At 38.0% G+C, this 22,874-nt stretch overlaps 2 protein-coding genes across 10 annotated transcripts; both read left to right on the plus strand.

Moving 5' to 3' along the window:
• The first annotated feature begins 260 nt into the window (after positions 1 to 260).
• On the plus strand, positions 261 to 15,404 carry cracr2b (calcium release activated channel regulator 2B). Of its 8 annotated transcripts, XM_041795884.1 has the most exons (19): positions 644 to 729; positions 831 to 949; positions 5,631 to 5,887; positions 5,961 to 6,072; positions 6,171 to 6,318; positions 8,541 to 8,687; positions 8,782 to 8,872; positions 8,958 to 9,053; positions 9,135 to 9,322; positions 10,120 to 10,191; positions 10,357 to 10,411; positions 11,202 to 11,281; positions 11,388 to 11,508; positions 11,718 to 11,844; positions 11,934 to 12,015; positions 12,711 to 12,825; positions 13,101 to 13,202; positions 13,310 to 13,386; positions 15,056 to 15,404. In XM_041795884.1, exons 3-19 carry the CDS (start codon positions 5,633 to 5,635, stop codon positions 15,138 to 15,140), a joined length of 1,953 nt encoding a protein of 650 aa, XP_041651818.1. In that variant the 5' UTR covers positions 644 to 729; positions 831 to 949; positions 5,631 to 5,632; the 3' UTR covers positions 15,141 to 15,404. The 8 variants fall into 8 exon arrangements, with proteins under 8 accessions (XP_041651820.1, XP_041651812.1, XP_041651814.1 ...); XM_041795886.1 differs by lacking the exons at positions 644 to 729; positions 831 to 949 and adding an exon at positions 261 to 384; XM_041795878.1 differs by lacking the exon at positions 831 to 949 and having other exon boundaries at positions 567 to 729.
• A 133-nt stretch (positions 15,405 to 15,537) lies between these two features.
• Positions 15,538 to 22,857, plus strand: cd151 (CD151 molecule). 2 transcript variants are annotated; one of them, XM_041794839.1, is made up of 9 exons: positions 15,538 to 15,706; positions 16,613 to 16,697; positions 18,719 to 18,910; positions 19,513 to 19,587; positions 19,979 to 19,999; positions 20,338 to 20,442; positions 21,910 to 22,065; positions 22,150 to 22,236; positions 22,371 to 22,857. In XM_041794839.1, the coding sequence occupies exons 2-9, from the start codon at positions 16,614 to 16,616 to the stop codon at positions 22,428 to 22,430; spliced, it is 780 nt and encodes a 259-aa protein (XP_041650773.1). In that variant the 5' UTR covers positions 15,538 to 15,706; position 16,613; the 3' UTR covers positions 22,431 to 22,857. The 2 variants fall into 2 exon arrangements, with proteins under 2 accessions (XP_041650773.1, XP_041650774.1); XM_041794840.1 differs by lacking the exon at positions 19,979 to 19,999.
• Positions 22,858 to 22,874: the final 17 nt, after the last annotated feature.

Here is a 22,874-nt window from a genome sequence, read left to right on the forward strand (position 1 = left end):
CACAGTCTATCCTCTTGGGTTTTCTTAACAAAAGTAGGTACTTGATGACGAAGTCCTTTTGGTCTTCAGTACCTACATAATTCAGTAAATGGGTGCAAAAGCACAGTGGAGATCTGCGATCAGACAATCGGACTTCAACCCGTTTTCATTCACATAGTCAGAAAATGGTAGCTCCAGTTAGGTGATCTGTTGCTTCGGGTTTTCTTCACTCAGGCTTGTCTCTTTATCCAAAGTCATGCTGTTTGTTTTCCGCTGAAACACAATAACTTGGAGATGTTTGTAGGGAATCCAATTAGATGTTAAAAATCCATTTAAGTGCTGCATGTTGACATCTTTGGAGCGGGAAGTCTCCTCATCCTCAGGTCCTGTGATGAGAGAAAATAGGTGAGACACAAACACTGTGTAGATAATGGGTGGCTGTTGTACAATCTGACAGAAAAGCATCGTAGTTTCTTGTCACCTCCGCAGCGTAACCAAAGCAGACTTATAATACATCAGTAGTAAATCCACACATGTAACCACGTAGGGTCAACATGTTCAGTCTGTTACACAGCCAAGCACGGGGAGGTCACGGCTGGGATAACAGATTAATTTCACCTGCGCGGTCACCATCTCTTGTTTTGTTGTTGTGTTGATTCACTCCCTGTGTTTCGTTTTACGTATCTAATCTACCTATGACGGTAGTCTACCGTTATTTGGTCCTGGCTTATGATAATCTGCAACCCACAGGTAAAGTTACTACACTATTTTTCCACGATCCTGTTATCACAACAAATCACTCGGTTGGCACTGAACCAGCTCAGATTTTAACTCCGAGGAACTCCCTCCAGACACGCTTGTTTGTTACGTTGGCCATCATAACAATGCACAAGTGAGGCTTTCAAAACTACCTTCTTCGACTCCAACTTACCAGGAAAAAAGGCGATAAATGAACCGAGGTCACCCAGAGGTAGGATTAACGACGAAATTGCTTATATTTTCATACTATCCCCCCCGAAACTGCCCACTTTGAGCGACCATGGCTGCTTTTCAGCGGCAACGACTGCATTTCCCTGAATTCCATGGTAACGCTTCCACTTACCGTAATACCACTTATAAAAACGCTGAATACGCCTACATAATCAACGTCCAACATACAGTGGTTAAGACAAATCAGGTTGTCGCATTTGTTGGAATTTGTGTTTTAATTCTCTGAAGTAAACAGTGCTGTATAGACGAAAAACAGCAAGTAAATGTTTTTATGCAGAGGGGTTGCCTTGGACTTTGGGACTACATCAACCATTACGGTAAAAGTGTTTCACGCAGGGTCCTCACCGCCACCCAGTGGCTGAAGTCAGTACCTGCCTAAACTAGTGATGGGAATTTAGGGCTCTTTTCAGTGATCCGAATCATCTGGCTCAGCTCTGAATGAAGAGCTGGCTCCTTTGGCTTCTCAAACAGCTCTTCATTCAGATTCCAGTTTGGCTTCATTTGACTTGCCAACTTTAGCAATACCATAACATAACACATGATTGAACATATGGTCAATTCTGCAAGTAATTGATCTATTCACTGTAACTCGAATACTGTAAGACTGCTCTCTGTGGTAAAACATCTCTCCTCATATGTACATCTGCACTAATCAACTGTCTTAGATTATCTTACCTAATTGGTTTAAAGCTGCCAACATCCTTGCATATTCTATACTCTGATCATGTCTAGTCAGCCTCCTTGCATCATTTGTACCAATACTATCATAGCACACAGGTTTACAGAAATAATACCTAAAAAGAGCTTGTAGATATTTAGATATACATATTTTTAATCTTTTCTTTTCAGTTTATGGGTTTTTGTATTTAATGTTTAATTCCTTTGCACTGAGAGCAGAGTGACGAATGGTCAAAGTTGTTATTGTTTAAGCATACTGAGCCAATAAAGCTGATTCTGATCTTCTGACTCAGCATATTGGTGCTGGTATTTTTTAATCCGGGTCTTGACGTTCATTTAAAAGATCTAGTTCAAAGAGCTGGTTCGTTCACGAGCGACCCATCACCAGTCTAAACTGAAGTACTGCGAGTGTTCAAAGGTAGTGGACACCTGCGTCCAGCACTTCAACGTAGGTGAGTAGGCAAAGTTACAACAACTTCGCTCATTTGGTGTCAAATACAGTAAGAGGAGCCATTTTTGTGTGTTCTGGCAACGCCTGTTTTCAACTTATCTCTGCTTTAATACTCTTAAACAGCCGAATGACTACTGTGTTGCGTCCTTTTCTACTTTATAAATAATTAAAATGTGAACAACGTTTATTTATTCTCTACTTTGGTTACTTTAGCATGCTATATAGCTCCAGAGTTAAGCATATGCTAGCAGTTTCCTTAACTGTTGGTTTTATCAGTGTGGTTTAAGTCAGACGTTTTAGTACAGTCACAACTATATTGTCTGTTTACTTTAGTGTTTTATCGGCAGAGCTGTCACCGTGTTTTCAAGCAACATGCTGCATATTCCAAGCTAACCCGGGCTAATTGTAGTACTATGGGGACTTTTATCACATAAAGTGTGTGACATTTAAAGTTTGACTGACCGTTTTGCAGCCTAGAAAAATAAGTAAAGTCTGTAATATCTTAATTCACTTTCTCTGTCAACCCTGCTGTCTAGTAAAAAAGCTGTGTAATTTATCTTTGGTGTAGCTGTTGGCTTACTGGGATACTGATGTGGCTTCAAAATCCTCAGCAGTCACTGTTTATTCAACTAATTCTCTTATCTATTTATTAGGAAGGTTTAAAGGCTGCAGAGATTACCAGCAAAAGTCTTCTCTGTTGATTGTCAGCACTTTTTTGTTTTATGTTTCATAGATAGCATGGCAAGAGAGATAGCAAGGATAGACTATATTTAATGTAACAGCAGGTAGAATTCGCCTGAGCGTGCACCCTAGCCTGCAGGAAACTCTTTATTCTCTGATATTTATAATCAATTTGAACAGCGTCATTCATGCTGACATGTTCATAAATGTATTCTGACATGAAGTAGGTTTATGTGCAAGGCTTTAGTCCATCAAAAAATCACAGTTTTATGAACATTCATTGAGATACTAAGGCAAATTTTCCCAGTAGTTTTCTAGAGCAAAATTTGTTTGCAATTGAGGTATTTCTGACAATGCAAAACTTCTGCAAATGTTGATTTGCATCTCCTCTCCTCTGGCTATCCTCCCTCCCCTTCATGTACACAGTAACTCTTCTCACATGACACCATCCTGTTTATTATCTTCCACACATCCTGAAGCACAGTCCTGGCAGTACCAGAAGCAGCATCACATTTTATAACTTTTCCTTATCTAAATAAACATTGAGGGTCATTAGAGATCATTGATCATGCTGCATGGTTCTGAGAACTTATGTTGCAGCTTTCCTAGATATTAAAATCTCAGATATTAATATTTTAAACAAGGCGTCATCATCTTGGATACCTAAACTGTTACACAATCTTATTTAGTACAAACATATCTGACAGCTGATCACAGCAGCTGTAGATAGTGTATGAAGTCACAACTTAGTTTGTTCCTCTCCTAATGTTTGACAAGGGAGGTCCTGTAGGGTGAGCTTTCCTTAATCTATCACAGCACCAGTTTTTGATTCAGCAAAAGGAAATGTCTTTGCTTGTGCCTCACACTGGTGGTATTCAGTTTAAAAATGACTTTAACATAATAAAAAAAGTTAAGGTACCTGTCACTGACAAAATTTTGTTACCTATAGTTTTTCTCAAATAGACTTTATGAATAATTGTGAAGTGTATCAGTTGTTTAAAAAAGAGTGAAAACAATGTCCATCTCAATTTGTAGTAGTTAGTAGTGGTGGAAGAGTACAAAACTATTATATTCAAGTACAAGTGCAGTCACTTTGGTTAAAATTTACTTGAGTAGAAGTAAAAGCACTAGTCTATAAATTCACTCAAGTAAATGTAAAAAGTAATTCATTTTAAAGTTTACTCCAAGTACTGAGTATGAGTAGCTACTTTTGACACGGGTAAAATATGGTCCTTCCTTAATGTGCAATCACAATAATAGTGTAGAATATGAAGCTCTAAAAGGTTGTCTATGTCAGTGATTCTCACCTGATCAGGACCCACCATAACCTCCTTCACAACAAATCGTGACCCATATTTATAAAAATTTTCAATTATAACGAAATGTTTTAAATACAAAATTTGGCATTTTGGGCTTGAAATGGAAGAAAGATGTGATGGAGCAAAGAGATAGAAACATCCTTCAAAATAAAAGCACACTGACTCTTTGTCACATTTTTTTTTTCCAGGCACACATCTGCACCCACCGAAAATAGCTTTGTGACCCACTTTTGGGTGGTATAACAAACCACTCCTATCAAAGCAAAAAAAAAAAAAAAAAGTTTTCTTAAAATTTATGCTTTAATAAAATCTAGCATTTTCAAAATGTAAACCCCTTCCCTAAAATCAGAATGACCTTTTTTTTGGTGATGTTAAAAATGTAGATGGGGACACTGACTAAACCATTTGGAAAGTAATGTTCTTCATAGCTAAACCTTGATGTGCACAAATGTCAGGATGCCAGAGAATAAAGTAGAAGAAACTGAAATAACTTTAAGGAGAAAATAATTAAGTAATTTCAAAATTGGCAGTAGAAATGTTAAATAGAGATAAAACATGGCAAAAATAGATTATAAGAGGCAAAAATTGATTTAAAGTATGACAAATTGGCAGAAATAAGTGGTGAAAAGTGGTTAAAAAGTAGTAAAAATTGGTTCAAAGTGGCAAAATTAGGTTAATAGAGGCCAAAAAGGATGAAGCCGTGAATATGGGATAAGAAGGAAAAAAGTGCAAAAATGGGCAGCAAAAATTGTGAAAAGCAGTTAAAAAGTGGCAAAAATTGGTTTAAATTGGCAAAAAATGTGGCAACATAAGCAGAACCATTGATGGAAACGTGTTAAAAAGTGCCACAAATAAATAATTTGAACATCAGAACCCAATAATAGCTTGATACACTTTTTAGCTCCATAATAAAGTAACTGTACCCAGGATGTGAGCCCCATGTACTCTCAACATGTATTAATATCATCAGTTAATCACACCTGGGGAGGGCCTATTCTGGGGTTTTCAGGGACTCAGCAACTTCTGTGGGCAGGCCTTCCCTAGGGTAGGACTGCTCAATTACTGCGAAAATCATAATCATAAATATTTTTATTGGGATCAAAAATATTAAGTACAATTACTCAGTGACTGTAAAACATCAGAACCATATGGGCTTATTCAACTCAAACACTCTAACCTTTGAAAACAAGCAGAAATTAATATAAATGGGTGAAAAAAAAACAGATATCCAAGCTTATTATATAGAAGAACAGTAAATAAAGAAAAAATAGTATGAAACTTTCACCACATGAAAAAGCATGTGGACAAAATGCACATAACACAGCATGTAGCAAAGTAATCATTAAATACAATTATCGAATATGTGTCCATGATCATATGAAGCCAAATTGTGATTGAAATTAAATCTCATTTAATTGCCTAGAAAACAGCTAGTCTATCTGGCATCCACTTAAAAAAGCTTAATTGAGCACTACAGTCCAAACAAACCATCACATTTAGGAGAAGGAATTCACCTGTTTCTCTCTTCACAGTGATGTCTCACTGGTTAAATGATGGTGAGGTGCTGGTGGCTCAGGGCAGTGGAGAGGCAGTACCAGTAAGCCCCAGAACACGGGGCCTTCCACCTGGAAGCCCTTTATTAGGCCGGGGACGCAGTCCACTATCTTCACCCAGCACCAGAGAGGCGGTACCAGGAAGTCCACAGGCTGAGACCATGGGCAAGGCTAAGGAGCTGTTTGTACTGTGTGACAAAGAGGGGAAAGGGTTCATCACAAAGAGGGACATGCAGGTGAGCAGAGGACCAGGTAGAATAAAGTAATCTCTGCAGCCTGCAGAGTCTGAACTTTTTGTTTTATTGACAGAGGCTACAAGGGGAGCTGCCGCTGTCACCTGAACAGCTGGAGACAGTGTTTGAGAGTTTGGACCGACAGAGCAATGGCTTCCTCACTCCTGTGGAGTTCAACACAGGACTTGGTGAGAGAAGTTTTTTGAGACTACTTGTTACCCTTTACCTCTGTGGGAACAGCCTCTGATTATTCATTAATGTCATCTTCTCCTTGTCTGTGTTGCAGGAGAGTTGGTGGGACTGGATGACACGACTGAGCTGGACCAAGAAGTAGAAGAATTAAATACAGACCAGGTGGACTGGTCCAAGGACCCCGCTGCAGTTAGATTTGTAAACATACTGATGGAGCTCGGTGCTGAGAGACTCCTCAGAGAGTAAGATCACTGTCACAGACTCAACCTCATCAAGGCCGTTATATATGATTAAATTCAGACAGTAACATTTATATTACCATCTACATTCAGTTGCTGATTTAAAGGTGCACCAAGGTAAAATTAACTCAGACTCATTCTGATGTGTTTTTCTTGAAATGTTTGGGATGCTAAAACAGAAGAAACACCTGGTGGAATAATGCAACAATTGACAATTTTACACATCAAACTACAGCCTCCAGAAACTGGTTACACAACACAAACACAATGGCAACCCACTAAAAAGGGCTTAGTGACCCACTTTTGGGTCCTGACCCACCAGTTGAGAACCACTGCTTTAAATTAAGATTGAAAAAATGGCAGTATATCCTTTTAGCAAATATCATGTATACTATTTCTAAATTTGCCTAGAGTTCGAGTGGTGTGGGGAAAAGTAAGGTAGGTTAGGTCTGGATGAATTAATTGATATACAAAGAGCACTGAATAAATAATAGTAACACATGAGGAACTTTGCCCATATACAACTCTGTCAAAAACCCAAAAGTAAAATTGTCCACATGATATGCAAGCATGCCATAAAACTTCTATATCAATTTTCATATTCCCATGTGATACACATTGGTTGTAGATTAATCTAAATCTATGTCCCATCTAGCACCAGGCCTGCCCAGAGATTTCACTGGGCCCTGATAATCCTAGAGAATGGGCCCTCCCCAGTTGTGATTTATTGATAGTATCAATGCATGTGTTATGGATCAGTAGCATTGATACTATTCTTAGTGCAACTTTTCATTAAATTTGAGCACTTTTTCTTCTTATTTGTGCCATTTTCTGCCTTTCTTTGCCACTTCAAACCCATTTTGGCACTATTAACGCATTTTTGCTGCTATTCAATCTCAGTTTATCTCCTTCTCTGCCCATTTAAGCAACAATCCACCTATTGTTAGCTTATGTTTACCACTTTTAACCCATTTTCACCACTTTTTGTGCAGTTTTAACCAAAATTAACTATGTTTATGCACTATTTTGGCCACTTTAAATCTGTTCTTGCCAGTTGTAACCACTTTTCACTTTTTAATCTGGCTGTTTTTGCCACTTTCTGACATTTTTTTTTTGCCTGGTAATTCATTTTTCCTCTTTTGACTCACTTTTGCATTTTATTTCAGCACCTTTTTCCCACCCATATTGCCAGTTTCCCACTACTTTTTAACCTCTGTTTACCCTTTTTGCCACTTTTTATTCCTATTTAATTCATGTAACTCCTATAACCTATTTTGGTGCTTTTTACCTATTGCAACTACTTCTTTTGCCATTTTTAACACATTTATGTCACTTTACATTGTTTTAAATCTGTTTTGGCAGCTTTTTTCCCATTTTTGTCACTCTTATGCTTATTTACACCCATTTTTGCCCTTTTTTTAAGTCTTGTTGCCACTTTTAACCTATTTTTGCCTCCTTCAACTAATTTACACATTTCGAATCCAATTTCATTACCTTTTCTGCACATTTTTTGCCACTTTAAACCCATTTTAATTGTCTTTTAGGAAAAGGGGCTTAGATTGTGAAGGCTATATACTATGGCATAAATGAATAAGAAAATATTTGATGCTTTGATTGGAGTTGTTGTTATTCAGGTTAAAAATAAGATATGGGTATCACAGCTTAACTTTACATTGAACCAGGCCCCCAATGTGGTTGGGTCCCAGAGAGCTCTCCCCTTTATCCCCCCTTATGGGCAGCCTTGCTCCCACACCAAAAAATCAGCCTTAGTACTGTATGTAAAAATCACTTCTATGAAGAAAAAAAGCATATATTTACCTCTGCCAAGGAGGTTATGTGATCGGCGGGGTTTGTTTGTTAGTTAGTTTGTTTGTTAATTTGTTTGTTAGTTAGTTTGTTTGTTAGCAACATAACTCAAAAAGTTATGGATGGATTTTGATGAAAATTTCAGGAAATGTCAGAAATGGCATAAGGAAGAACTGATTAGATTTTGGGAGTGATCTGAATCACTGTCTGGATCCAGGAACTTTTGAAAGATTTTGTACTATTTGGAGATAAGGCTACTGGTGGAGGTCTGCGCTCTTCGAGAGCTTTTCTAGTTTATAGTGTAATTTGTCAAGGTCTTAATGAGATGCATAACATATTCATCACCTTGCTTTAATTTACTGTTGTCCCATCCTTTGTCACTTCATAAGCGGTATTTTGTGTTATGTGTTGTGTGTCAGTCAGCAGGACCTTTGTACTCTGTGGTGTGACCTCCAAAGAGACAGACCTGAGCTGCTGAGTGTCCTGGAAGACATCCTGATCCGTGCTGTGTCTCATTTGCAGGACTCCATCCAAGAGAGAGACAATCTTGAACAAGCTCTACGCAGGTAGCCTCTATCTATAAACTAAACATGATTTATACCGTAACTTTTCATTTTCATGTGTTTATTTCATGTTGGTTATAACTATTCCCCCCTTTAGGCGGGAAAATGAGCATGACCAGGTTGTTCGTTCCATATATGAAGAAATGGAATCCCAAATCCGAGAGGAGCGAGAGAAACAGTTAGCCCAGGTACAGATGTTTGCTTTTTTAGTCAGGTGTTTATGTCTTTGTGATCATCATCATATCATTTAGTAAATTTCTTTTTAAAATCAAGGACAGTGTTCGACGCAAGCAGAGGGGTCAACAACTTGAAGAGGAGCTGAGGGTGAAAGAGCATGAGCTGGAGAACACACTAATGAAACAAAAAGAGGTAGGAGTTTAAATAGAGCTAATATTTTATCTGAAGAGTTGGTTTTGTGACTGAATCATATGGGTTTGTTTTTGTTCTTAGCTGGAGACCAGAATCCGACAACTGAGCTGTGAACAGGAAAACATTAAGCAGCAGAATCAGCAGCTGCGGAGCCTCAACATCCAGCTTCAGGAGCAGGTGGAGAGCAGCAGAGAGCAGCTGCAGAACGCTCTGGGTCAGCTCAGCCTGCTGCAGCTCAGTGAGGCGCAGGAACAAGTGGACAGAGAGAGGTGAGCAGCTAATGGAACAAGAATCTGCCAAAATCAGAAAATCCAACCATAGCTCTCTCACACATGCATTCTCGACATTTCTATAAAATTTCAGGACATCTGGCCCTGATATTTTAGGGATTTGCCATACTCAAAATGCAAAGCATGATGGGACATAGTCACTGTTGGATAGCCTCTCACAACTCATAATACTTTTCTGGTTTAGATGAATCCTCACTGTGCTTATTCATTTGCAGTAAAAGTTTAAGTCTAGTAGCTGCTGATTTTATGCACAGGGCTGATTCACAATGCTTTTTTAAGGTAAGATATTTTTGCCCCGGTGACATTTTGCCTTCACTATAAATGTTGCAGAGGCCTAATGTTGGGCTTTGTGATCCTGTCTCTGTGTCAGCTTCTGATGAAGTAACAGGTGGGACAAAGATGTGAACACAAGTGCCAGCCTCCAGTGCAGTCGGCAGATTTTGGTCCAATCTGCTTGAACTCCACAACTTGCATGTGAAAAGTAGGGAAAGTCAGGCCTTTGTTTTATCTCAGCTCAACTCATCTCATCTTCTATAAACTCCTTGAAAGGATCAAACCATTCATGTGTTACTTGCAAACATTGCCTGACTAAGCTCTCAGTGTAAGCACTGGTATTCAGCGATCATCATGAACATGGGCTCTGACTTCTCCCTGAGTGTTGCACTGACTCAAAGGCACATTTGTCCCAACTTATGGTATCTTTGTATTTGTTTAACATGAAAAAATAGATAACCTCACCACATATCCTTTTACAACCCTTGTTGTTTTTACTGTAGAAGTGTGATGAAGGTGTCCAAGAACATGCAGAAGGAGAAAGACAGTCTCTTAAGACAACTGGAGCTGTTAAGGTCAGTCTAAACTGCTGCTGTCTGATACGGTTTCTGCAACATTAATGCTGTGCATGCAATGCAATGAATTAAATTACAGTCTTTGTACTTCTGTCATAATCAACCACTTGAAACAAGGACTCACCAGAGTGATATTTCATCTGAATGGTTCTCTCTCTGTATCAGGGATATGAACAAAAGGCTGCGAGATGAAAAGGATGCTCAGCACACTCAGAAGAGGGTTAGTCACAGACACACTGCCCTTCCTGCTCTTCCATTAACTTATTACCTCAGTGAAGACCTTTGCCCTCCATGGACACAGCAGATTTATCCAACCTAAGCTAAGTCCAGGAATCACTTTATGCTTTGTTTCATCCTCTGGACAATGATTATTTATATGAGAAGCTGTTACTCTTTGGTTATTGATTATGTTAATGTCAACTACACGTTGTGGGATTTGTCAATGTCAGCAATGTTTTTTCTTCTGAGTGGATATTTTTGTGGAAAATACATTTATTCTGTCCTGTGTAAACTTGAAGGGAAAATCTCAAAACTATACATGATGATACTGTATGCAGCACTATGTAGAGGCACTACAGTGGGTCAGTATTAAACATCTAATAAAACTATTTATCAAAATTCTTTAAAGACTGATAATCTCTGAAATGGATACTTCATTTCACTGGAGCAATTTTGTGGACTCTTATTTTCTAACATTTCCTCCAATCAAGGTTTCTGAACAAAAAATGTTAATATGAATTAAAAAAAACCATTACAAAATCAATTATTGCATCATCTTGACATATGATTTTTATTTGAGTAATTGAATTGCAGAGAAATAATTATGATTTTGCATCTTTGCAGCAGAATAAATGTCACTTTTAAACTCAGATTTTCCTTTTAAATCTACATTCTATAAGTTTTCCTTGTGAATACGTTAATAATTTAGAGAGAAAATACATAATACAATAATACATCTTTACAAAAATAAAAACCATAACACCCCTCATTTCTTCTAAAACACCTTTCAGAGTCCAAACATAAGAAAGCCTTTACAGAAGAAAGGGTCAGTGATAGGTAACTACTTACTGCAAGACAAGCCGTTGAAAAGGTTTGTATGACTTACAACATCTGTTGTCACATCTGTCATCTCTGTAGCAGTGTTGGTTAGATTGACTGAGGAAGCGACTAATTTTGTGTATTCATTGATTTCAAAGACAGCTGAGTTCGTCTGATGAGTTGGAGCAGGACAAAGACAAAGAGGTGACAGTTGCATCCAAGAGACACCAACCATCATGTAGAGTCAGGGCTGAAAATGTTGAACAAGTGCAAACTCAGGTAGGGAATTAACTAATTTTTCAACCAATCTCAATTCCATTTCAATACAACATACAGGCCTCAGCAGACCTGTTATGATTAAGATGGGAATTTTGCAGGCTTCAGAGCAACCATGGAGCACAACTATGACAAATGTGCATCCCCTTGAAAGTAAAGAAAAAAGATGCTCCTTTAAAGTGTTAAGATTGTCACCTTTACCTATATTTTAGAGTAACATTATCACTCTTCAGCGAGTGTTCAAGCTGGTATTCCTGGGTAACTCAGGGGTGGGTAAGACCTCATTCATCCAGCACTACTGCACAGGAAACCTCCAGAATGAAATGAGAGCTACTGTGGGTAAGCCTTTTATTTGTAGTGACTATTTTAGAATGATAAATATGCACCTTGTTTATAGTTGTGAGAACGTGTGTTTCTGTTGTCTCCAGGTATAGATTTCCAGATGAAGACATTGACTCTGGAGTCCACCACCATCACTCTGCAGCTCTGGGACACTGCAGGACAAGAAAGGTCAAATATCACACAGGTTATTCCAAAAAGCATGAAAAAGAAAGCATGATAAACGACTGTGCATGGTGACCCTTTAGTGGGGGAAATGTTATTAGGGGCAAATGATGATGTTTTACTCTGACTGTGCATATCTGTCAGTGCTGGTGATTAGGATTGGATTTTTCTTCACAGTGAGACTCATTTTCAAAGTTAAGGGGATAATTTTCACCAAGTTTAAATGGCAACTGGACTTCAGCTTGTATAGTGTCATCTGACTACTCAAAGTGCTTTTACACTGCAGGTCACACATACCCTTTCTTACCCTTTCACACCTTTCACTCCATTCACACACTTATGGCAGAGGCTGCTATGCAGAATTGGCCATCAGTTTTAGCTTATACCATTCAAACCCATCCATACCCAATTACACATCACCGACAAAGCAGTGGGAGCAAACTGGGGTTAAGTGTCTTGCCCAAGGACACATCGACATGTGACTGCAGGAGCTGGGGATCTAACCCAAAACCTTGTGATTGCAAGGCGACCAACTGAGCCACAGTCGCCCAAAAGGAATGACGCATATTTAAGCAAATGGCGCTTAAAAACTATGTCACTGGTGTGTTTTTGTGGCCTTATATATTTCACAGATATTGTCAGAAGAACATGCAGATATCAGTGTAGATTTAGTTTCTTTGTCTTTATTAATGTATGTGAAGGTTTCGCAGCATCACTGAGCAGTACTACAGAAAGGCTGACAGTATCATCGCCATGTATGACATCACCCAGCCTGATTCTTTCAGCGCAGTCAGAGGATGGATAGAATCTGTGAAGGTGAGCTGCTCGGAGGGTTGAATGGGAAAACATGCAAAACAGTTTGTCTCAATTTGAATATACATACAGGTGACTAAGATTAAAGCAGGTCTCCACAGACAATCAATCACAGACAACAGGCAATAAATCTCTACTTTAAATCTTCTGTTTGTGTTGGTTTGTTTATCTCAGATTTTTAAGTAGATAATTAACAGTTTCCCTCCTTAAAGAAGTATTTTTGCCCTCATTTTTAACTCTCAGAACCTCTTTTCTACTCTGGTGTGTGTTTGTATCAGGAGAAGATGTGCAATGGTGCTGTGCTGATGCTGCTGGCCAACAAGCTGGATCTAGCAGAAACTAGAAGAGTATCAACCTTGGAGGGACAGAAACTAGCAGAGGTGAATATTTATAAAATGTTACATTGTTTTAATCATAATAATAACAGAATATGAACAGACTTTGAATTAAATAGGATGAATTAACATTTTTTCCTTGTTTTTTACAGCAGCATCAAGCTTTGTTTTACGAGTGTAGCGCCAAAACTGGATGGAACATGGAGGAGCTTATGACTTCTCTGGCTGGGTATGGTGTCCCTTTTCCTGATTTTGAACTGTCAGGATTCTGTGTAATGTTTGAATCATCTGTGTTACCAGTTAGAACAATTGAAAATATTTATTTTTTCACCAAACTCACTGAGGGGTCTGGCTGTACACCATACGTCTCTCACGGCCACTTACAGACTGTTCATCTGAGACGCTGTACGTCTTAGAAAGGAAGTGTCGTAATTTTCCGGTACTACGTAGTACGGTTTTAGATTTTTTTCTAATTCAGCTTTATTTATAAAAAAGCCTGACAGTTACATCCATGAAATAATCAAATTGCAAACAGTACAAACTAAGCAATATTTCATAAACAACTCAGAAAAAAAGTAAGGTCTACTCCGAGATTAAATTATTTAAAGGACCTGTTTAAGAAGTAGTTACATGAACGATGGATTGTTTTAGCTTTGTTAGCTTTAGCTAAACCTAAAGCAAGCATAGCTACACTAGCTGTGTTAGCTTTAGCTTAATCTAAAATAGCTACACTAGCTATGTAATTAATGTTACTACACAAACCAATGTAGCCAAGTTAGCTTTAGCAATGTGAGCTTTTGCAAAAGTAACTAAAGCTAACGTAGCTACGTATATAGTGTACTTATGTAGCTTACATGGCTGCTTTATGAGCTAAGCTTTAGCTACGTTGCTGTGTTATCTATAGCAAATTAAGCTTTCGCAAAATCAGCTTTAGCAAACGTAAATAAAGGGAACTTAACTGTGCAGAAAATATAGATACATAGCTTTCTTAGCTGCATTGTGAGCTTCACTTCAGCAACATTAGACATGTAACTACATTAGCTACATTCTGTAGCTTACACAGCTAATGGAGCCATGTAAGCTATGCTTGCTAGGTCGAATGTTTTCAGCTTTTTTCCTGTAAGCAGACTGTTTACTCTGCATTATCTAATGTCTCGTAAATCAAGTTTTGCAGGTCATGTTTTTGATTTTAAACTTTTGGTATCCCAATCCCTGCCTTAACTTTAAAGGGAACTTGAATCAAATTTTATTTCGAAAGTTTTCGAGTGAATTTCCTTTCTGAGATATGCAGTGTCTCAGATGAACAGTCTATGAGAGACGGTGTCAGAGATAAACGGTCGGCAGCAAAACTGTCCTGTAGACTCAGTGGTTATTATAACACACAAGAATAACAACAATCAGTTACCCTCATGAGATTAATGAGGCCTTCTTCATCTCCCTTTTTTAGGAGTAGTTGACATGCTTTAGCCAACAATTATGTTTGGAGGATTTATTGATTAAAATGACCTCTTAGTTTTTGGCATCCATCAATCACCAAACCTATAAATGCCACATAATGAGAAAAACTCATGTTATATCTTCGCAGAGTCTTAAATTTTATTCTTTAGGGTTTGTCAGACTTCAAGTCCAAACGTAAAAGTCATACAGGTTAAAGAAATCATAAATATATAAAAGTAGCAATTTATCACATTTCAGTGTATTTTTTATGTTACTTGATATTTACCTTAAACATAGAATAAGATTCCCATATAGTTTGTAGTTAATTCATCTCACTTTACTAAATGATTGTTTCTGCACTTTTACTTTCATATTGTTTTTAAAAAAGCCTGAGAATAAACAATATTCTTAAATATTTTGTTTCTGCTGCTTAATAATTTGTCGTAATTATTTTGTTTTAGGATGTTAGTTTCCCAGCATGATCGACAATTTGACGATGCTGTAACACTGACAGAGGACACTGGTCAAAGAAGCTGCTGTGCTTAACTGAAGAGGAAAATAAAACTTTCAGGTGTCGGCATTATGGTTCATTGTTTCTGTATCTGTTCTTGTTGGGGCAGTGGTACAGATTTTTAGTCAAAGTTGGACACACTAAGAAAAGATTTCTACCTAAAACCCCAGGTCATTTCTATTTTTTTCAGAATGCAAAAGTGCGATTTTTCTGTGAACAAATGTTACTGTGCAGTATCTGTAATTTACTTATTTTGTTATGTATCTTTATAGTCCAATAAAATCTATATTTTAAGACCCTTTTGCTGTCAAGTTTCATGTTTTCATTAGTTCCACAACTGCTCATGTGCATGAGTAAACCAGCTGGGGGCAGCCATGTCCTCTACACAGGCTGTGCAGGGGTGAGCTGCCTGTTGTGCCAAAAGAGGACAGACTCTCAGACACTCGAGTGGGAGGCTTCGGGTCTGAGTGTTAACTGAGAACTTGCACTGTTGCAGTTAACCTTCAAAGAGACAGCAGAGCTTTGACACTGGGGTTGACCGGATCTGGGAAGACGTTACCCCGATAATCTGCATCCTTCAGGGCCCATCATCTAAAATCAGGTAGGAGTATTTTAGTCTCAGCGGAAAGGGAGAGCAGTTTTTCCATGACACAATGAGTTAAAAATAACCCTGATTCTGGCCATTGGGAGATTTTGTTTTCAGTCACATTAACACATGCAGAGTTCTTTCCTACTGCTGAGTAACAGCAGTAGTTTTTAACATGTTTGATGTAACGATATTTTTCTGGCATTATCTTTTACTTTACTTGTCTTTAAAGTTATTATCACTTCGTGTTTATACAGACAGATGTTCACCAATACCCAGATTTAAAATAAGCTGTTCATGACTTTTCTTTTAAAAGGCATGCAGAAAGTTCAGTTTAGGTTTGGATAAAAGCGGAGGGACTCATAAGTTAAGACATTAAAGTGTGAGTGTATCAGATTGAGTTACTGAGATGGGGGACATATATTTCTGTCTGCTAGATGACATGTGACGCAAGTTGTTAAGCATGTTTTTACCATAACATATTTGATTCCATCTTCGGGCTCCTCCTATTTCTCTGTTGAACTATTATGTGGTTTTTAAATGCAGTTTAATGGTATCACACATAAAGTGTTAAAACATGCTGTCAGGAGAGCACGTACACTGTGGTTGTGTCACAGCTCCACCCAGTATTACATTTTGACACCAAACCTGGGACTTAAGCAGACTGAGAGAGGAATTTCCTCCATGTAGTATATCACAAGAGACATAGTCTCAATCAGATATCCCACTAATAGGCATAAGCCTTCGGTCATGTGAGTCCGAAGTGTGACAAAAATCTTCCCTATACCATAACAGCTGTGTTAGAGTGGGCTTTGCTTGATTCAATCTGTTTTTTTATATAGTCCACTAGAGTTTATTTTTATGTGCTCCATGGGTGTAAATCAACTATCAGTGTATTGATACATGTTTTTTATATTTCAGGATGGAAGCCCGAGGAGAAAAACCACAAACTTGTGGGACTATTTGTCTGAAATATCTACTGTTTCTCTTTAATATTCTTTTTTGGGTAAGTAAACTAGGAAACACAAAAAGTTCTCTCTATCCAGAAAAGAAAAACTCTCTGAAGGGTGTTGTGAACACTTGTCTTAATAATACTAATATTTTACGAACAACCTGAAAGGTCAGCATCCCCTGAACCACACCGTCTTTCACTTTAACGTTAACCTTGAGTGATATTTCTCACATATACTGTACAAAAATGGGTATTTTTATACTTCATAAAGTTCCTGTGAGCTGCTTTTGTGTTATAGATTTTAAAGCTGCTTTTAAGATTTTTAGCTGGTTATAAGACTTAGATTAATATTGTTTCAGATGCAGTGATTTACGGCAGGCTCCAGAAACTGTCTTCTTTTTTTTATAGCCAAGTCAAAAATTCTCAGTTGGTTATAAATTTAACCATCCTACTTCTTGATGAAAGCACAATAGATTTAAAAAACAGCAGCACACAATTGTACATAACAAGTTCAGCAAAAAGATAAGAGTACTACTTTGTCCAGAGGAGGTGCCAAACTTGAAACAAACAAACTCTTGCAAGAGCTTTAAAACTGTTCAAAGCAAAATGTGATATTGCTCTCCAAACACACCATTTATTCTCTAAAAGAGTAGGTGAAATAACAAAACTATCTTTGACTGAATCAGAAATTTAGATAGTTCTCATCAGCTTCAGGCCTAGTCCACATGTAGCTTGGTATTTTTGTAAACCAAGAGGTTTTACTCCTCTGTTTAAATAATTCCATCCAGACATGCTGTTCAAACAAAAATCTATTTCCAGATGAAAATGCATAAAAAAGAGCAACATTTCTTTCCATTTCTCTGCCATGACCTTTCATTGTCAAAGTTGTTCCATCAACTTGGACCAGATCTCATCCAAAATCACAGATGTTGGCACATCTGTTCATAGTGGGAGAGCATCTGTATACAAGTGTAAGCATGTCCAGTTAGCAAAGCTTACACCAGCACAAGGTCAGTATTAGCCTACCAATTTTTACTAAAGTGATAACATTACATACTGGTAACATCAAACAGAGGAGGAACTGGTGACATTACAAGCCCAAAACTCTGTTTTCCTAATCTAGAGTTCTCTGTCTTGACAGAGTTCTACATGGGTGAGTTTCCTGTGACCTAAATCAGTGTGTGTACAAAGGGCCAAAATACAGAAAAACCAGGTTTAAAAAACACCCACCTTCATCTGGATTGGGCCATAGGCTCAAGTGTTTTTTGAGCAAGGCCAAATAGGAGCTTGGTGACAGGTTCCCTATCTTAATCTCACCCCTAGTGCAATAATGTAAAAGCATGCTAGCATCTCTCCCACTTGATAACAATCACTTTGAATTTGATAATACAGTCTGCAGGTTTTCTATCTAGTTATACCTCCTGTCTAGAATTGCTACTTCCACAAATGCAAGAATTTTAAGAATTTATGTCATAGTTTTTAACAGCAGAGAGAAGTGTGTCTTTCCTATGAGTGGGCATAGTTTCAACACATTCAGTGGGCATACCCACAGCATTCCAGAGTAGAGATTACTGCCTAATTTTTCATAATTTTGAAACTTGATTTTGTGTGGGATTTTAATAATTTCTGGAAGTGTTGCCTGGTGGGTAATAACACAGACTTCTGTTGTATTTACTTCAAAATACTTTAATTTTTTTTTTATTGCTGTCCTCAACCGTCAAAGAGAAACAAGAAAAAGTCAAGACAGACATATAAAGATGTACAATATCACATTATGATTTATAATGTCTTAATTTTTCTGCTTTATCTTCTTTATTAACTTATTTCTAATTTATAACAATAAGAGGTTTTAAAGCGTGTCCAGAATAAATTTCCATTGAAACATAAAACTTTTTACACACATGGTGGGCTTCTGATAAAACCAGATCAATCTGAGCGTCTCTTGAGGCTGACGGTAAGAGGCGTTGTCTTGTTTGTATCTGTCTGTGTTGAAACAGTTGAAAATTCAGTTGCTGCATGCATTCTTTATACAAGCATCTGGTTTAAATTGGGCTGATACCATTGCGTTCTTTCAGCTGGCAGGAGGGGCCGTGCTTGCAGTGGGTGTGTGGACTCTGGTGGAGAAGAGCGACTACATCAGTTTACTCAACTCAAGCTTCTACTCGGCCTCGGCTTATATCCTGATAGCTGCTGGAATCATCGTGATAGTGACTGGGATGATTGGCTGCTGTGCTACTCTGAAAGAGATGAAGAGTCTTTTGATTGTGGTGAGCTGTTTAAGTCCCATGAACAATGCCCCATAACTAAGATTTTATCTATGTATTATTTTACATTTTTAAAGCATCAACCTTGTTTAATATTGTTGAGTCTAAAACAAAAGAGGACACGTCTGACTCATGTTTATACAAATAACCTGAAATTTAATCCTTGGTGTCCAGTCGGCCTTCTTACACAGTGCGTCAGACAGAAGTGACAGCTATAACAGACAGAGTTATGCAGAGTGTTTCTTTAAGAGTTTAGATTTAGTTTGCAACTCATAGCAGAGGTATGAGCGGCATCACAAGCACCTGCTATAACTGACAGACGGACAGCGGTAGAGAGAGGAAGTATTACAGAATGTCTATTTAAATATACACCTCCAGCTCTTTAAATGAACAACTTCCTGTAGTCAAGTTTATTTTGTTAATTGGGCTACATTTTATCCTTTTGGTCACTCAGATAATTTTAATGCTAAAATCAGATTTCATTTTATAATGTAAGAAATGAATGTACAATAACCCCTCCTGAAAACTGGTAGACTTTATGTTAGCCAACTACTTTTTATTCCAAATATGCAGTGTTTCTTTTAATCCATTTCTCATTTTTGTAGTATTTGGTCTTGCTGCTCTGTATCTTCCTGCTGGAGATCATTGCTGGAGTAATGGCCTACATAAACTACCAAGAGGTTAGTGCTTGTCTGTAGTTTCTATCTATTTCTACATATTTGACAAATATAAAAAGTGTATTTTTGAAAAATGTTTCCCGGTAGAGTACCTGAAATGTGTAAAAATCTGATTTTACGTCATATTCTGTGCATGCCATAGAGTTTAAATCTCTCCAAAGCACTCTAAAAATCTGACTTTTCTTCTCGCATGTGATTATTTCTTCATAATTCATTTTTTTGTCGTGTGATTTAAACTTTACTCACCGTCGTCATCCACATTCTCTTGCCTTGCATGAAATCTGTCTCTGAACTGTCTCTTATGAAATCTTCTCTGCATGCCTCTCTGCATATGTTCTTCTTTTGTCTCCGTTTTCTGTGTTTCATCTTTTCTCCCTCCTTTCTCTCACTCCAGTGTTTCCCTCTCTGCTACCAGGTAATCTGCTGCACCCTGTTTCCATTTCACATCAATCTGTGTCTCCAACAGGCTGATGTAGAATGATCTGTTTACACTCTTTGCACTTTGTCTGTCAAGTAATGAGAATATTTTTGTTTGCATTTTCCTATAAAGTATGCTCATGTGGAGGAGTGTGGGGTTACGGCATAGATAGGCCCATATGTTTTGAGTTATGTGTAGACGTTGCACAGGTAAAGAAGAATGTTACAGGGTAGGAGAGAAACTTGAACTCAGGCAATTTTTATTGATGGGTGGGGATTTGCAGGTGACAGATTATTTTCCTATACTATCACTGAAGTGCTTCTCCTGCCTCACAGCTGGATGAGGAGCTCAGACAGAACCTAATGGTGACCATGCAGCAGAAATACCAGCAGCCTGGAGAGGAAAGTGTCACACAGGCTGTGGATAAACTTCATCAGGAGGTATGGAAGCAGACAATTATACTAACTAAAGAGTGTTTTTTACTTGAATAAAGTGCCTATAAAATTAATTCAGCCCCTTGGATGTTATACCCGTTTATTGATTTCATAATCACAAAAACATCTTGTCAAAGTGAAAACAGCTTTCTACAAAGTATTGTCAATAAAAAATATATATATTTTGTTTAATAAGTGACTGCATAATTTTTCTCCCCCTTTTAAATTGACTGACCTAATTCATCAGAGGTACAGCCAATTGGTGCTGGTAGTTCACAATTAGTGAAATGGTGATCACCTGAGTGCAGTGAATGTGTCTCAAATGATTGTATTTTAAAGAAGTCTGTGTCTGGAAGGTCTAGACAGAGGTTTATCAGTGTTCCTGGCTACCATTACACTAAGATGACAAAAGAACACCATTAGCAACTCAGACAAAAGTATAAGTCAGGGGATGGATACAAAACATTTCCATGGTATTGAACACCCCCAAGAGTTCAGTTAAATCCATCATCAAGACATGGAAAGAATATGGCACATGTGTAAACCTGCACGTGTCGTCCTCACAAGCTGAGGGACCATGCAAGAAGGAGACTAGTGAGAGAGGCCACAAAGATACCTGTGAGTACTCTAAAAAAGTTACAAGCCTCCACAGCTGAGATGGGAGAGACCATGCAAAAATCATATTAAATCTTGACCAGGGTGCACCAAATGGCATGTGGGAGACTCTGTGGTCAAGTGAAAGAACATTCGTTGGTCAGATGAGACCACAATGATGCTTTTTGGCCATCAGACAAGATGCTATGTCTGGCAGATGCCAACCACTGCCCACCACCACAAACACACCATCCCCACTGTAAAGCATGGTGTTGGCAACATCATGCTGTGAGTATGCTTCTCAGCAGCTGGTCCTGGAAGACTTGCAAAGATAGGTAAGAGGAAAATCGTATTCAGTCTGCAAGAGAACTACGACTTGGGAGAAAATTTATTATCTAAGACAATGACCCTAAGCATACAGCGAAAGCTACACAGAAATGGTTTAAAGACAACAAAATGAATGTTCTGGAGTGGCCAAGTCAAAGCCCAGACCTCAATCCGAGAGAGGATTTGTGGCTGGCCCTGAAAAGGGCTGTTCACACCCAATCCCTGTGCAACCTGACAAAGCTTGAGCAGTTTGGCAAAGAAGAATGGAGTAAAATTGCAGTATCCAGATGTGCAAGCCTTATATATATTTATATAATTGGCATTTCGTTGTAGAAATCTGTTTTCACTCTGACATTAAAGAGGTATTTTTTGTAATTGTTGGTCTAAAAAGCCAAATTTTGTTAATCATGATTGATTTATTAAATCAATAAAGGGGTAAAATATCCAAGAGGGTGAATACTTTTTATAGGCACTGTATGTGGGAATCAAGTACCAGGCTGTCATTTTCAAATGACATTTTCTGTTTCATCCTGCACTGGTTCTCTCCCTCAGTTTAAGTGTTGTGGCAGTTACAACTCCTCAGACTGGATGGACAGTGTGTGGATCCAGGATACACACAACGAGCGGCTTGTCCCTGACAGCTGCTGTAAAACTCCCAGTGACCTCTGTGGTCGCAGGGACCATCCGTCCAACATCTACAAGGTGGAGGTGGGTATAACTGTTTGTTTTGTTTTGAATTAATGCTTTAAGTATTATGAGCTGTGACAGGAATTCCTTTTGTGTTGCTCTCAGGGAGGCTGCATTATGAAATTAGAGGAGTTCATCCTGAGTCAGTTGTATATCCTTGGTGCAGTGGGCATTGGGATTGCATTTTTACAGGTACAGCAAAATACTAATTTATATTAACAACACCACATTAAATTTTTTTCAAAATATCCGAAGCTGATCTGCTAACGATGAATTTATCTGCTAATTGTTGAACTAACAAATTCCTGTTTTTTTTTTTCTTTCAGCTTGTGGGGATGATGTTTACGTGTTGCCTTTATCAAAATTTGAAAGAAGATCCATACTGATGTTTGAATTATTTAAAATCATAAAACAAGCCACATCACTACATGTAAAATATTGGATCAGGTATTTTGATGTCTAAAATGTACACACATCCAAATACTGTTAAGTTGCCAATTAAAAAATAGTGAATAAAAATGCACAAACATAATGAGTGCTATATTGCTGCTGGGCAGCACGTTTCTTTGTATGGCAATACCCTCCCAATGTATGCTTAAAGTATATCTCCTTTATACCAACACAGTGTACACTATGGATCTGTAACAAAAAAGAGCAACTGAAATGAGCATGCTTTGGTTATTTTTTCATTCAGAGTTTGTCTTGTTGTGTATCCAGTTTGTCTGTAATGTATGCTCTCAAATGCACAATTTAAAATTTATCTCCATCTCCAACGGAGAAGCAAATAAACATCTTGACTTTTTTCCAGCGTGATCTCACATGTACTAGTG

The sequence above is a fragment of the Cheilinus undulatus genome, linkage group 9, assembly GCF_018320785.1.
Source record: "Cheilinus undulatus linkage group 9, ASM1832078v1, whole genome shotgun sequence".
Classification (NCBI taxonomy): domain Eukaryota; kingdom Metazoa; phylum Chordata; class Actinopteri; order Labriformes; family Labridae; genus Cheilinus; species Cheilinus undulatus.